Here is a 14828-nt window from a genome sequence, read left to right on the forward strand (position 1 = left end):
GACAGAGGACGCCACCGTGGCGGGCACGCGGCCCACTCCATCCTCACGCGCTCCATCCTTGCACCGCGATGCTCAGCCTGGAGAGCAGCCGGCTGGCTCTGGGAACGCTTTGTGTGTCAAGTGGGTTTTCCCTCTGGGAACGGCACCAAAATAGCAGAAAGAAGGAAAAGAAAATGGAAACTCAGCCTGGCGGCCGGAGCTCTCCAGGGAGGTGACCAGCGTGGCCTGGGCAGGGGCACCGTCGGCTCGTAGCCAGCGGCCAGGGTGCTCAGGCCCTCTGGGGGTGTCGGACAGGGCCCTGCCGGCCGAGCACAGCACAGAGGCCCTCTCTGGGTCAGCCCTAAGTGTGCCGCTCTCTGTGGCCAGCGCTCTGTGTGTCCAGATGGGCTTCCGGGCTACCCCAGCCCTCACTGTGGCCTGAGGGGCCGAGAGGGGCTGCGGCTGCACAGCCGCCCAGATGCCAGGCCTCAGACCACCTCCTTGGAGCGTCTGTGTGGCTCCTTTTCTGGGCATCCTGGTGTCCACCTGCGAGGGGGCTGCTGGTCCCCGTGGGATGGCCCTGGGGTCAGGATCTGCTCTGGCACTGGACAGGGAGCAGGGCAGCCGGCGTGCAGGCCGGGCGGTCAGCTGTTCCTGCTGCTGTTCAGGCTGAGCTCCTGGGGTGAGGCTGGGAACGCCATGGCGAGGGGCTCTGGGAACGCAGCCCGAGGCCCGGCCAGCCCTGGTGCCCAGACGCCACTGCAATTGGGCAGTGAGCCTCCTCCCCTCATGGTGACCAGGGCTGAGAACCACGGTGGGAGCCAGTGCACTGACACAGAGCCAGCGGTCCTCCCACAGTGCCGAGGGTGCTTCCATGATGATAAGGCTGAGTTCGAATTCAGAAATCCTAGCTTCTCAGGGACCACCTTCTCTGCCCACCTGGTGCTGTCACGTCGGCCTTTTGGGGTCCTTGGGCACATGCACAGACGTCCCCAACCAGCTGTCTGCCACCCAGGGAGGGTCTTGCCCTGGGGCACACCCAGCCTGCTCTGCTCTGGAGCTGAGCCCAGCTGGAAGCTGCTGGACAGCTGTGGGTCTTAGAAGTTCCTGGGCCCTGGTCCCCCCGTCCTGACAAAGGCCCATCAGGTGCCAATACCCAGCCTCACACCTGGGCTCCCACCTACCCCTGTGCAGCGCCAGCCCCTCTCTGTGGTCACACACACACACACACACAGGTCTCCACCTGGCACCCCCCCCCCTCCACCAGTCTGGTGTGTCCTTTGTGCAGCTTCCTGCCCTCTGCTTCCGGGCCCCAAGCCACTGGCCCTGCCTCTGTCCTCACCAGCCGACCACACGCGGGTTGCTTATCTACCACAAAGGGACAGCGCCGGGCAGGGCCCAGCTGGGCAGTGAGGCAGCCCATTGGCCCACGGCCTAAAGAGCTCGGTGCCGCCAGGCCCCTGATGCCTGAGGCGCCCTCCAGACCAGACTTCTGAGAGCCCAGGCCCAGCACCTTCCCTGCAGCCGGCCAGGGGCTCAGCCTGAACCCTCAGAGCCCCAGAACACCCTAGAACCGTACTGGGTCCTCTCCTTCTCACCTGCTGCGGGTCTCCCGCCGTCTGCCCTGCAGCCAGATGCCCCAACTGTCCCCCCGCTACAGCCCGCACAGCTCCCAACGCCTCCCTGGGCCCCCGCGGCCCCCTCAGGAACCGTATTCTGCCCTGGGGCAGTGCCCTTGCTGGGATGCAGTGCTGCCTCCCGACCTTTGAATCGGCCCCATGCCACCCCCGCCCAAAGAGCCCACCTCCCCAGGGCCCTGGTGGAGTGGTGCAGCCGTGAGGAGGCACTCGGGGGCGTGGGCAGCGAGGCTGCAGCTGCCCTGGGTGCCGGGCCCTCGTGGGTCTGAAGAATCAGGCTGCTCCCCAGCATGCGGCTTCCCAGGGCCCTGGTGGGGGTTTCCTCCAAGCCATCCAGCTTCCTGTTTTCACCATCAGAAGCTCTGAAAAGCTCATTAAAATGCCCCCCAGGTCCCCGGACGTCCTGGGGTCTTTACAACACTTGCTGGCTTGAGCAGAGACACAGTTCCTGTCCTCCTGAGCTTAAGCCCAAGGGAAAGCATTCCTGCCGCCTGGCTGGGCCACCAGCCATCCTGCCATCCTGCTGTCCTGGCCAGGCAGGCGCCCCAGGTTCTGCACAGACCGTACCCCAGGCTGGACGGCCGGGGCCCCAGGACCTGCGAACAGGGCCTTCCCTCCTTCTGCTCTCCCTCCCACTCCACTGGGGACCTGCCATCCCTGTGCGCCTGGATGGGGGAGGCCAGGCTGAGATTCCACCAGACAGCTGGGCTTGGGCAGCCACTGCTGTGGCCTGAGGTCCAGGATGTTCTGGGAATAGCCAGTGCGCTGCACCAGCAGCCACCACAGCGCACCAGTGCTGGCCCCGGCCCTCTCCGCCGGCTGCCCGGTGCAGACGCTGAGGCCAAGGGCAACCACACCCCAGCTGGCAGGGCCAGGGACAAAGGCTGCATCAACCCCCTCAGCTGGACGCCTCTGGACCATGCACCCTCTCCCCAGCACGGGTCAGCACAGGGTGCCCAGGCCCCAGGCTCCCCCGCTGGACCCTAACCCTGGGTGTGCTCCGCCAACCGGGGATTTCCTCACCCAGACCCTCCCGGACGTCAGGGTGCACCCAGGGTGGTCCAGACTCTGGACCTCGCCCTCGGAAAATGGGACACGCCCCAGCCAGAGGCGACGTCAGGAGGCCAACCCTAGGTCAGGAGGAAGTTCCCAAACCAGGATGGACACCCTACCTGAGCTGCTCCTTTGGCCTGCAGCTGCCCACCCTGGCCATGCTGGCCCTGACACTCTGCCACCTCCTGACCCCAGACTGCAGGGACCCTACCCCCGACCCCCACTAAGCGCAAAGGCATCTGGGGCTGGGGCTGGGGCTGGGGGTCGGAGGAGAAAACTGCAGGTCAGGCAGTGGCCACTGCTCGCCATCCTGCCACTGGCCAGGGCCTCACCTGTCACAGACGTGGCTCGCTGGCAGCCTGGGGCTCACACCCTGGCCCGAGGCAAGCCTGGGGCATGCAGGACCTACCTGGCAGCGGCTGAAGATGTCCGCAGGGGTGACACGCACATTGAAATGCCTGAGCACGGCCTTCGCCTGCTGCCGGGCCCTGAGGGAGCAGTCCACCGAGAGGCAGCGCCCAGCCCCGACCTGGGCCCGAAGCTGCAGACACAGGCAGATGCTGAGCGGTGGGCCCAGGCCCCCACCTCCCCAGATCTGGGGCCAAGAGCCTCCCATCCGTCCACCCAGGGTGGGGCAGCGGTGCCCAGTCAGCCCCACGGCAAGCAGACCCTGTGGCGGGGGTGGCTGAGGGCCTGGGCTGAGGCCCCCCTGGGAAGATGAGGCCCAGATGTGAGTGGTCCGTGGGGTCCTCACCTTTTGGTATGGCAGCCCCGACGTCAGGATGACCCTTCCCTCCTGCCTGGCAACCTGTGCAGGAGGCAGCGCTGGTCAGTGGGGCAGCTCACGGGCTCTGGGGACTGGGGCTGCCTTTGCCTCCGCTTTCACCAGCCCCCCACCCCTGCCTCTTAGCTGCCTCCTCCTGGCGCCTGAGCAGCCGCCAGATTCCTGCAGCCCGAGTCCTGGGCACCCCTCCTGTTACAGGTTTGGTCCTAGACTCACACAAACATCTCATGTAAATGCAAACAAAATTAAACTTAAAAATCAATCTCTCAAAACCCAAAGAAGATGAAGCCACAGTGACCCGACTACGAAACCCTCGGGCACTATACTACACACCAAAATTGAGAAACACTCTGCAGTAACACTGCTGTTGGCAGTAACGTTGACACTTGCTATTCTGAAACGTTCCTGTGTGAGTTGTGACATAAAACATGGATAGTGCTGGTGTGGTGAGCATTCGGGTTTTCTGCTGAGAGAAAGGAGATTTGGATTAAGATTAAGGCAGTCACCCAATCAACCCTAGATCTGAACAGAAAGCTTCAGTATGAATTTTTGATGAATGTTGTATGTTTTTTAAAAGTATTTCATCACTCTGCCCACGGCAAAGGCCTAGAAACAAGAACCAGCCTTGTAGCTGTGTCCACAATAGCAGGTAAAATGGAAAGACAGTGAGAAAGCCAAACTGATCTAGGATCCCTGGATTAATTTTAACTTTAGACATTGTTAATTCAAATATACATGTTAAAATTTCTAGGGTAACCCCTAAAAGAACAGAAATAAAATTTATAACTTTAAGCTAAAAAAAGGAAAAATAGTACAAGGATGAAAAAGATGAAAGAATATAAGAAACCAAGGAACAAAAGAACAAAAAAAAAAAAAGTAGGAGAAACAGAAAGCACAAATTAGGATACCATAACTGAACACAAATAATATTAGTAGTTACAATAAATGTAAATGGACTAAACTAATAAGTTGAAAAGCAAAGATTGTCAGACTAGCTTTTTTTTAAATCCAACGAGAGGCAGTTTGTAAGAAATACACCTAATATTTAAGAGTAAAGGAAGGTGAACGTGACAGGGTGAGAAAAACACACCTGAATACCAAAGACTGCTGGGGAGGTGGTCTCAGCGTTAGCTCGCACAGACCCCCTGGCAGAGAGCGTCACCAGGGCCAGGGAGGCTCCCCTCATGACTGTGAGGTTTCACTCAACAGGAAAATGCAAGAATTCTAAAGCCTGTATGCACATGTACCTAACAACAACTTTAAAACATATAAAGCAAATATTGACGTGACTTCGAGGAGAATTTGATAAACCCATTGTCATAGGAAACTTCAGTACAGCCCTCCTGGTCCTTGATAAAATCAGCCAGAAAAAGAGCCAGACAACATACAGACGACGTGAGCAAACGTTAAGTAAGCTCAGCCTATGGAGCCTGTGAGAGAGGGAAGTGAGCATGGCTGCAGGAGACTTGTGTCCTTTTAATTTTTTTTTTTTTTTTTTTTTGGTTGGGGGAGGTAATTAGGTTTATTTATTCTTAGAAGAGGTGCTGGGGATTGAACCCAGGACCTCATGCATGCGAAGCATGTGCTCTGCCACTTGAGCTACACCCGTCCCCTCATGCATCCTTTTAAAGTCTACGTGGGACATTTATAGAAACAATCATCTGCTTGGCTACATGCAAGTCTTCACAAATATCTAAACTGGCACGAAAGAGGCTATGCCTCTTGACTCTAATTCAGTTAAGGTAGAAATCGATTTTAAAAAGGTAACTAAAAAGCTCGCAAACCCCAAGTTTTCTGAAACTGGAAAACAGCCTTTTAAAGAACTCTTAGCTCAAATAAGTAATTATAACAGACACAAAAATTATTAGAACTGAAAGTAACGAAAGTGTTACTTATCAAAACTGACCGAACGCAGTGAAAACAGTACTTTGAGAAAAATTTATGGCCTTGAATGTTTACATCATAAAATTTAGAAGGCTGAAAATTAAAGAGCTAAGCATTCCACTTGGAAATAACCCCAAGCAAGCAGAAGGAAGGAAACCATAAAGATAAGAGCAGAAATTAATGAGATGAAAACCAAGAATGCAACAGAAAGATCAACAAAGGCAAATACCAGTTATTTGCAAAGACGTTACACTGACGAATCTCTGTAAGACCAAGAAAAAGCGGAGCCCAAGTGAGCGACAAGCAGGGTAAAGCTGAGCCCCTGCAGGTGCCACAGAGCGCGAAGAGTGCAGCGACAGCCTCACACGCTCAGAAGGCGGGCGGAATGGGCGCACCCCAGAGGAGGTACGAGTTTCCAAAAGTGACTCAAGGCGCAGACAGCAAGCAGCCCTGTAACTACCAAGGAAAACAGCACCAGCCTGGGGACCCCTCCCCCCGTCAGGGCGAGGAGGCTTTGCGGAGCCAGCCAGCACCTGAGAGGGTCATCTCAGTGTTACTCGGAGTTGCAGAAAACAGAGGGGAGGGGAAACTCCCAGTTTGTCGTGAGGCCAGAAGAACAGATGGAGCGAGGAGAAGCTGTGTGTCAGACACGGCCCCGAAGAGGGATCCAGCAACGTGACAGGCTGGCCGGCCGGCTCCCAGTGAGACAGGTTCGCCGCCGCCACAGATCGCAGGGAGCAAAGCCCAGAGCGAGCCCGCGGCTGCAGAGGAAGCATCGGGTAGAATTCAGCTTCTCCCGTGATGAAATGTGAGGCCGACGTGGGCCCAGGGGAGCCCCCTCCGCCTGGTGTGGGGGCCTGGCCACCACCACACTTCACGGAGGGACATTCCCTTTAAACCAGAAACAAGACAGATGGCCCCTGTCCCCACCTATTCGACACAGCCTTGGAGGTCTCGACTACTATGATAGGATACGTACGGGAAAGAAAGAAAACCTAAGATTGGAGAGGAAGAAATAAATCCATCACTGTTCGTAGAGGACACATCCACAAAGAGAACCCCAAGAACTGACAGCCCATTCAGTAGAACACAGGAGAGTTTCGCAAGGCTTCTGGATGTTAGATCCAGTCTTAGGCAACTAAGAACTGAAGGTCAACTGCACTCCCTGGTCTCAGCAGGAAACAGAGCAGTGCCACATGTCACAGCCACAGGACAGAACGTTCCTGGGGTGAAACGTAACAGAGTCCGGGCAGGGCTTTGCAGAGATGGTCACAAAATGTGCGTGGAGCCCTGAGAGGGGTCAGACCAGCATTCACAGACAGAAGACTCAACGTCACAAAACGTCACCTCCCACAAACGAGGCTCATGGTGTCCACGCAGCTCCCAGCACAGCCCCATGGAGGAGCTGTTTCTAAACGTTCACGGGAGGGCAAAGGTCAAGGGGGAGAGAGGTGGGCTCTCCCCACAGAGCCCAAGATGAATTGTGAGGTCAGGGGCTGCAGGACAGAGCGGCACCAGACGTGCCACAGTTCCCAAACCACACCCAGGTCGGGTGACTCCCTAGGAGGACTTGGCGTAAGTCAGGGAAGGATGCAAAGCAAAAACAGCACGTGGACAGCACGTGGACAGCGAGCAGGGGGCACCAGGTCCCACCCCGAGCCTGCCCGGAGGGGCCCGTCGCAGGGACGCGCCTCCACCAGGCAGACCCATTAACGACTCAGCACCTGTACTTTACGCTGGGCTCGGCACCCAGGCACCTCTGCCTGGTGTCTACCGGAGCCACAGACCCTGGGAAGAAAGCAGGCGTCTGCCAGGCCAGGCCATTTGGACGGGCCAGGTGCGGCCAGCCGCTCCCACTGTTCGGGGAGGTTTTCCATCAGCTGCTTACCAGCCAGGACCTGCCCTGCACACAGGCCTTTCCCAGGACGGTGTCAACCCGCCCGCTCCTGGATGAGGCCCTTCACAGAACAGAGGCCGAGCAGCCAGTGTACGTATGGAAGATGCTCAGCTCCACAGATGATCAGAGAGGCAAGTCAAAGACCACGAGGTGCGACTTTACCCCAGCAAGACGGCAAAGCCGTCTGTAGCAACTGAGTCTGACCGTGTTGCCATTCATGCACTCGCGGGCTGGGGCTCGGTGCTCGGGCCGCAGCAGTCTCAGTGCTGCAGCTGCAGGACTGAAGGGCGTCCTTCCAGGCCCATCCTCGGGCCTGAGCTGGGCCTTGGGAGCCTGCCCTCGCCCCTCCCCGACTCTGTCCAGCGCAGGGACAGTGGCCAGCAGCCCCATCGGGCTCGCAGGTCCAAGACATCCTGAGGCAGCAGACGCACAGCCTGTCCTCCTGCAGGAATTCCATGGGGAGTCTGATGGCCATGTCCTGAGGAACTTGGCCGTATCACACCATGGGCCACTAGCGACCTCTTCACCACTGGAGACACGTTCATGAGTGCCCTGAATCGATCAGATGAGCCGACAGGCCCCAGAACCCCCAGGACTACTCAGTGATCACCTCCCGGAGACTTCTGGGTGCACTTCTGGTCCTGACATCTGTACCTGTCGAGGCCCCTGGGGAAGTGGGACCAGCTGGAGGCACACAGATTAACTGCGAGGCGCTGGCTGATGACGGTGGGGCGCCCGGCGGGGCCGACCGAGAGCCACTGCCACCGTGGGCTCAGCCTGGGCTGTTGCACCAGCGGAATGTCTTCTCTCATTCTGGCTTCTGCTAAGGTGGCCAAGGCCCACCCTGACGGGTGATGCACACTCCAACCTTCTGCTCTGAGCAGCCTCTCAGCCCCTCTCCAGGCCACACCGAGGGGAGTGAGCCCTGAATTTGGGCATGTTTCTCCCTCTGGATGGGCTGACAGCCTCCGGGTCGTCAGTTCCAGCTCCTCCCCGCTTGGTGGCTCCTCCCTCCAGGGGACCCTCCTCTCACTGGACCACAAGCAGCAGGACCCCTGGCTGCACCTTTGGCGCACAGCCCGGAGGTCTCATTGGCTGTCTCCCATTCACCTGTGGGACGCCTGCCCCTCCAAGCACAGGACACAGCGCCCTGTGCTTTCTGCTCCGCTGGGAGGGCCCTCGTCCCCTCCCTCACCCACAGTGTGTGAATGATGCTCATCGTGAAAGGTACAGAAACCGAGCCCCAGAGCAGAACCCCTCCCCACAAAGCAGCCAGCCCACCTGCTGGGGGGTGCTGGCAGAGACATGATCGGGAAAGATCCACAGCAAAGGGAAGCAGCCAGAGGGGCTGGGTGGGGGTGCGGCGGCGCCGCGGCGGAGCGAGTGCTTGGCATGCGCGAGGTCCTGGGCTCAACCTCCAGGACCTCTGTTAAGGTGGGAAAAACAGCCAAAGGGGCTCCCGTTGCCGGAGGTGTTCTCTCCAGAACATGCTCGAAGGGCTGCAGTCACCTGCCTCTGAGGCCGTCACAGGGGTAAGAAGTGGACACACTTGTCCAGCTGTGCAGAATGCTGACACACGCGGGTGACAGTAACCCCTGCCTCCCCCCCGCCCCCAAGCATGCCCTCAAAAGACCCTGAGAGCTCAGACCAGAAGGCCAAGGGGCCGGAAGCAGGTCAAAAGCCTCGTGGAAAAGACGTGGGTAAAATCAGCCTGTAGCCAGGCATGGGCCAAGCCTCGATCTGGCTTCCCAGGCCCCTCGGGGGGCACGGCGCGTGGCCTGACACTGAGCGGTGCTGTGCGCATGTTCTGAGGTCTGAACCCCCAGCCCCGGGGCAGCCCAGCTCAGCTCCTCGCCACGTCTGTTCAGCCCGGTGGGGCCCCATCGCTCCTTCTGTCCTGATCTGCGCAGCTTCTCCAGCCTCTCCTGCTGCTTCCACATTTTAGCATCTGTCACAGTGACACCACACTCCTGGCACCAAAATCTATCAGTTTGCTAATGCGGCCACAGCCATTTAACCATAAACTCCAACACAGCTCTGTGGCATGGGACCGGGGGCTCCGTGGGCTCCGTGGGCTCCCTGCTCAGGGCTCACACGTGGAATTCCAGGTGCCACGGGATCCGGGCCCTGGGGCTGCAGGACGAAGGTCGGGTGTCCTGGCTGTGCAGCCCGCACCTCTCCACCTTCACGCAGCACCAGCCACCGAGTCCCTCCCCTGCATTGAGTCTGATTTCCATTTCCGTGTTAAGGGCTCCTGTGGTGACCCTAGGCTCACCCGAATAATCCAAAGTCACACCTGCAAATCCCTTCGGCCACATAATGCAAAAGCTCAGAGCCATGACGGGGAGTGGGGGTGCAGGTTAGGGGTCAAACCTGCCTCCCACGTGCTGGAGACCCTGGGACTCTCAGGGCCAGGGGGCAGGCCCCTCCTCCCTGGCTTCTGGTCTGGGTCCTGGAGAAGTCAGGCTGGTCCTCCTGGTCTCAGCCCCTATAGCTGGACACAACCCTGCCTGGGGAAGAGGGGTTTCCTACAGGGATGGCGGCCAGGGCCACCCTCAGCACCACCATGTCCTCCTCCCTGGGCACTCGGCACAGGCCTCCGGAACAGGGGGCCGAGGATGTGGACAGAGTGGACATCCGCTCACAGATGCGAGGCCAGCAACGGAGGCGGGCGTTCCCTCCCAGCGGGCCCCTCCCTCCTGTAGCCCCAGGCAGACCTCCTCCGTCCTTCCGGCCTCAGCTTCCTCATTAGTGAGGGTGGGGGCTGCCAGAAGGAGCCGGGGAGCTGAGCTGCACTGGCGTGCACACACACACATACACACACACACACACACACACACACACACACAAGGCACCTGCTGGCGGAGTAGAGTGTGCAGGGACAGACACACACACAGACACACAGACACACACGCACAGACACACAAGGGGCCTGCTGGCGGAGCGGAGTGCGCAGGGACACACACGCAAAACACACACACACACACACACACGGCACCTGCTGGCGGAGCGGAGTGCGCAGGGAAGTGTGGTGTCGGTGGCAGACCTCATGCTGGTGGACCGACCCCACTGCTCTGCGGTCCTGGGGCCCCCGACCAGCTCTGTGTCCCGGCCACCTGTTCGGTGAGCCTGGGGACGCCTTCCCAGGAGAAGGTGATCAAACGCATAAAGGAAACCACATATTAAGAGTCAAAATTATGACCTGGTCCTCTGTCCTCTCACAGCAGCACAATTCCAACAGCCAAGAAGTGGAAACAGCCCGAGTGTCCGTCAAGGGCAGGGGGAATGGAGACGCTGCGGTCCAGCCAAGGGAGCGTTATTTGGTCATAAAAAGGAGTGAAGACCTGACAGACGCTACAACACAGATGAGCCGAGAAAACATGCTGTGTGGAAGAGGCCAGACCCGCAAGGCCCCAGGCGTGTCCGCTCATGTGCAGGGAGCAGAGCAGGCGGGTCCATGGAGCCGGGCCCTGGGGAGGACGTGGGGGCTTCGTGGGCCCTGGGCACATTCCGAAACTGTGCTGATGGTCGCACGGCTCCGTGAAGGGACAAAAGCCACTGGCTTGCACACTGTACTGGGTGAATTGTGTGCTGTGTGAATTACGTCTCAGTAAACCAGCCATGTTCTAATGCCTGAATTCTGACAGCCCTGCTTAGGGCTTCTTCGTGACCCTGGGGCTGGTGCCCCCAGGCAGGGTCCCGCCGTGGGTGTGGGCAGGGCCTCCTGCAGGGGGAGCACCTGCACACCTGACAGTGGCGTCCACTCCCAGCTCCCAGAGGGGGGAACGCCCTCATGGGCACATTGTATTTCTGGGGGCAAAGGACCGTAAGGGCGCCAGGACTACCCAGGGCCCTGCATCAGGCGCCCCCAAAAGGAGCCTCAAGAGCTCCAGGCCCGCAGCCCACGGGTGCCAGGCAGCCGTGATTTTCCACCCCTGGCAACCGGGGGAGGGGCAATGCAGCCAGGGCATTGCGGCAACCGCACACACTGCCCCTGCTCCCGAGGGACTCACGGACGGGCAGGGACGGGGTGCCCCGCACTCCAGGGCCGCTCACCTCGGCTGCCCTGCGGTGGTCCTCGCCGGCGCCCAGCACCAGCACGTCGACGCCCAGACAGCGGAGGCTGCGCGCCAGGCCCTGCAGCATGCTGTCACACACCACGCGGAAGGCCCTGGCCCGGACCTCGGGGATGGCAACCCCCTCCGCCGGCACCTGCAACACAGCCCTACTCAGCGCCACTCTGGACCCAGAGGGGAGCAAGGGCCCTGAGGGCCAGGTGGTCAGCTCTTCACGAGCAATACGTACTCAGTGCGGGAGAGAACAGAAAAGTAGATTTAAACAGAGACACCTGTTCACCCATGAGGGACCCTGAGAGGGGCCTGCACTCACTTCCCGGAGGTCCTGTGTGCACTGGAGTGGGGCAGGGGCCTCAGGGGACACATGGGTGCAAGGCCAGATGCTACCCTGGACCTGGGTGGGGGGCTTCCCCTACCTGCCGGGGCGAAGCCAAGGCCTTCTGCAGGCGGGGCGGCTCCTGCATCCTTGATCTGTCGCTGCGTCCCAGCCTTAGGCTCCTGGCCAGGTCCCCCGACAGGTGGAAGCGGGCGGGCTCTCTGCATAGTGCCCAGTACACCTCCAGCAGGCAGTAGGCGTCAGTGGCTGGGAGGCAAGGTTGGCCTCAGCCTCCGTGTAGGGGGGTGTGGGGATGTGAGGGTGTGGGGTACAGGGGCACAAGGGGCGGGGATGGGGGCTCAGGGCCATGGCGGGGCGTGGGGTGCTCACCTGCATAGACCAGCTGCCCCTCACCCAGTGGCCGCCGGTCCCAGTTGGAGAGCTGCTGCGTCTTGTCCAGGGGCTTGCCCAGCACCTGCTGCACCAGGAGGCTGAGGCCCCGCGGCCCCCGGGCTCCGTCCACACCTGGGGCTGGCATGTCCACCACACGCATCTGCCAAGACAGTGCCTCCGGGGGGTGAGGGACCCGTCCCGGAGGGAGGACGGCTATAACACACCCTTGCGGCCCCACAAGGGCTCTGGGGAAGGCCTGTGTCCTCCACTGCGGACGGTGCCAGGTGAGGAGGGCGTCGATGCCAAGGCAGGCTGTGTTGGGGTCTCAGGACCACGGTCCCCCGCCCGCTGGCCAGCTCTGGACTAATGTCTTAAACACAAAGGGTGTGTGCCGAGAGCTCCTCTGGGGGTGGGGCCCAAAGCTGAGCTGGTTTGGGGGAGCATGGAGACGTGTGGTGACCCTCCTTCCCTGGGGGACTCTGTGCTCTGGGGCCCTGGTGACCTGTGGCCAGAGAGCGGGGCTGGGGCCTGCCTGGAAGGCAGAGACTGGCCCTGAGCAAGTCCTGGCCACAGACACCCCCAGCCTGCAGGGAAGGCCCTCACCCAGGCTTCGCGGTGCGGGCAGCTCGGCAGAGAAGGGAACGGCGCCCCCCGCGCAGCACTGACCTGCTTGTGCACCTGCAGCAGGTCCAGGCTGCCGCGCAGCTGCTTCTCTGCGTGGGCCAGGGCGGGGTAGGAAGCTCCTAGGCTCCGCAGGTCCCCCGCCATCCCATAACCTGCAGGCAGGGGCCACTGGTGTGACCGGCACGCAAGGAAGGGTGCCCTGGTACCTGGGCAGAGGGCCGGGGCGGGGGCTGCACTCACCCAGCTTCGTGACAGAAGGTTCTGAGAGCAGCCGAGACACCAGCCGGGAGAAGGCCCGGGGCGCCGGCCCTCCTGCCGGACTCAAGAGCTTGGGCAGGTCCAGCAGGAACACGCGGCCCTCCACGGCCACCTGCATGAGAGACGCCCGGGGCCGGCCCCCTGCACAGAACGAGGGCTTCCACTCCAGGTCCACGCCGACCACCTGGCCGGGCTGCAGACAGAGGAGCTGGCGTGAGCAGCGTGGCCGAGGACCTGTCCGGCCCCCCGAAGGGCCGAAGCTCGGGTGAGGCAGCCTTTGTCAGGGGGGCTTGCCCAGCCCTGTGAGCTCCCACACAGATGGGGTCAAGCGCCCGTGGGCAGCGGCCAGCGCGCAGGCCTCAGGCCTGGAGTCCTTAAGCTGGAGCACTCGGTGTGGACAGAGCACCCAGAGGCCTTGACGAGCTGCCCCTGGGGCCGGCCAGCCCAGCAAGAGCCAAGGGACCCACCTGCAGGAGCTCCTCCTGGTGCCTGGACAGGGCCTCCCATGAGGCCAGGAAGTGGATGTCCTCCCTGGCGATAGGCAGCTGGTAGTGGTCATCCTCCCTGTCCTCAAAAGGCGCCTCGGTGGTCCTGGGGAGGAGCAGAGACGCAGCACTCCCCCCACCACCCTGGGTTCCAGTGCCCACCCCCACCAGCACTTCCCGGGACAGGCCCCGGAGGCGCAGGGCAGTGCGCAGGCCGGTGCCGGCCTGGGCCTGCAGGGTGTTCCTCCCACACACCTCTACCCTCCCAGATGCAGACACCGGGTCCTCAGGCCCCAGGGAGTGTCTAGCTGGGCTGCGGGTCGGGCCACAGGGTCTCTGGACAGACGGGTGGCCAGGAACCGAGGAGGGGTGCCGCCTGTCTCTCCTGCTCTGTGGGTGTCTGTGCTCTGGGAGCAGAGTGTGCACCCCCTTCTTGGTTTTCTCTCACTTCTAATTCCCAAGCCATTGACACGTATGACCCCTGGGGACACTTTCTGAGGGTGGGGGCCCAAGGTAGTATCCTCCTCGTGGGTCCCCCGAGCCTGGCAGGTGCTTACCCCTCCTGGAGCCTGAGCCGGTTGAGCTCTGTTGCCACCGTGGCCGGAAGCTGCTCTGTGGGGAGTGAGAGGTCCAGGACACACCGGGCCACCACGGCCGCGTCGTTATGAGCAGTCAGCAGTTGCAGCAACTGCTCCTGCAGCCACTGGTTCTGCCCCACCAGGCCCTGGGGGATGGAAGCGGGTCATCTGCCTGGCTCTGCCCCAGCAGCCAGCCCATCCCGGGAACCCCCAGGCCCTGACCTACCCCCTCAGACCTGGCCCTGAGCCCTTCAGAGGGAGGAAACTGTCCCCCGAAGGCCAGCAGCTCTGGTGAGTGGGGCCCCATGGTGACCAATCAGGTTTGGACCGAGATGCTGAGGGGCCTTGGTGAGGCGGTTGGGGAGAAGGGTCGCTGTCCTGAGCCCACAGCTGTATCCGACTACCCCACGCTCAGCCTGCACCTCTCTCCCCACATCCAAGACCCCACCCACCCCGCTGCCCTGTTGGCCCCCGGCTCCCGGACCTGCACCTGGACCAGCATCACCTCCTAGAGCGTCGTCTGCCCTGCCCCTCTCCATCTGCCTCTGCCCCTCCACACCTCCTCACCCCTGCCCTCGGGCGGCCACTGTGTGCAGGGGGGAGGGGGAGGCCATGGGACACCCCTGCACCCACTGTCCAGAGAGTGGGCACAGGGGCCATGGGGGCTTGCAAGGCTGCATCTGCCTGGCTGCCCCACCCCAGTGCCTTGTGTGGGAGCAGGGGGCCCACCTGGCCCACAGGGATCCAGGTGGGGGTGGGGGGCCGAGTCCCTGCATGCAAGAGGCCACAGGTCACCGTAACTCAGACAGGAGGGGACAGGACCCCCAATGTTCTGAGGAGTCCCTGCTGGCCGGCAGGCGGCCA

At 61.2% G+C, this 14828-nt stretch overlaps 1 protein-coding gene and 1 non-coding gene across 24 annotated transcripts in view; both read right to left on the reverse strand.

Annotated features, from left to right (window-relative positions):
• Window positions 1-14828, reverse strand: part of EXD3 (exonuclease 3'-5' domain containing 3) — a 74109-nt gene that overhangs the window by 17141 nt on the left and 42140 nt on the right. For 21 of the 23 annotated variants that reach the window (XM_074362794.1, XM_074362793.1, XM_074362792.1 and 18 more), the window contains 9 exons: window positions 13944-14110; window positions 13369-13492; window positions 12884-13094; window positions 12686-12795; window positions 12017-12179; window positions 11727-11893; window positions 11291-11446; window positions 3424-3477; window positions 3079-3210 (listed from right to left, as the gene is read on the reverse strand). In XM_074362794.1, the coding sequence (XP_074218895.1) occupies window positions 3079-3210; window positions 3424-3477; window positions 11291-11446; window positions 11727-11893; window positions 12017-12179; window positions 12686-12795; window positions 12884-13094; window positions 13369-13492; window positions 13944-14110 (1284 nt within the window). The remainder of the gene's footprint in view (window positions 1-3078; window positions 3211-3423; window positions 3478-11290; window positions 11447-11726; window positions 11894-12016; window positions 12180-12685; window positions 12796-12883; window positions 13095-13368; window positions 13493-13943; window positions 14111-14828) is intronic. The other 2 variants (XM_074362797.1, XM_074362805.1) reach the window with 1 other exon arrangement.
• TRNAA-CGC (transfer RNA alanine (anticodon CGC)) lies at window positions 4990-5064 on the reverse strand. The gene has a single exon. It is a non-coding gene; the product is annotated as a tRNA-Ala (tRNA).

This window comes from Camelus bactrianus, chromosome 4 (assembly GCF_048773025.1).
Source record: "Camelus bactrianus isolate YW-2024 breed Bactrian camel chromosome 4, ASM4877302v1, whole genome shotgun sequence".
Classification (NCBI taxonomy): Eukaryota; Metazoa; Chordata; class Mammalia; order Artiodactyla; family Camelidae; genus Camelus; species Camelus bactrianus.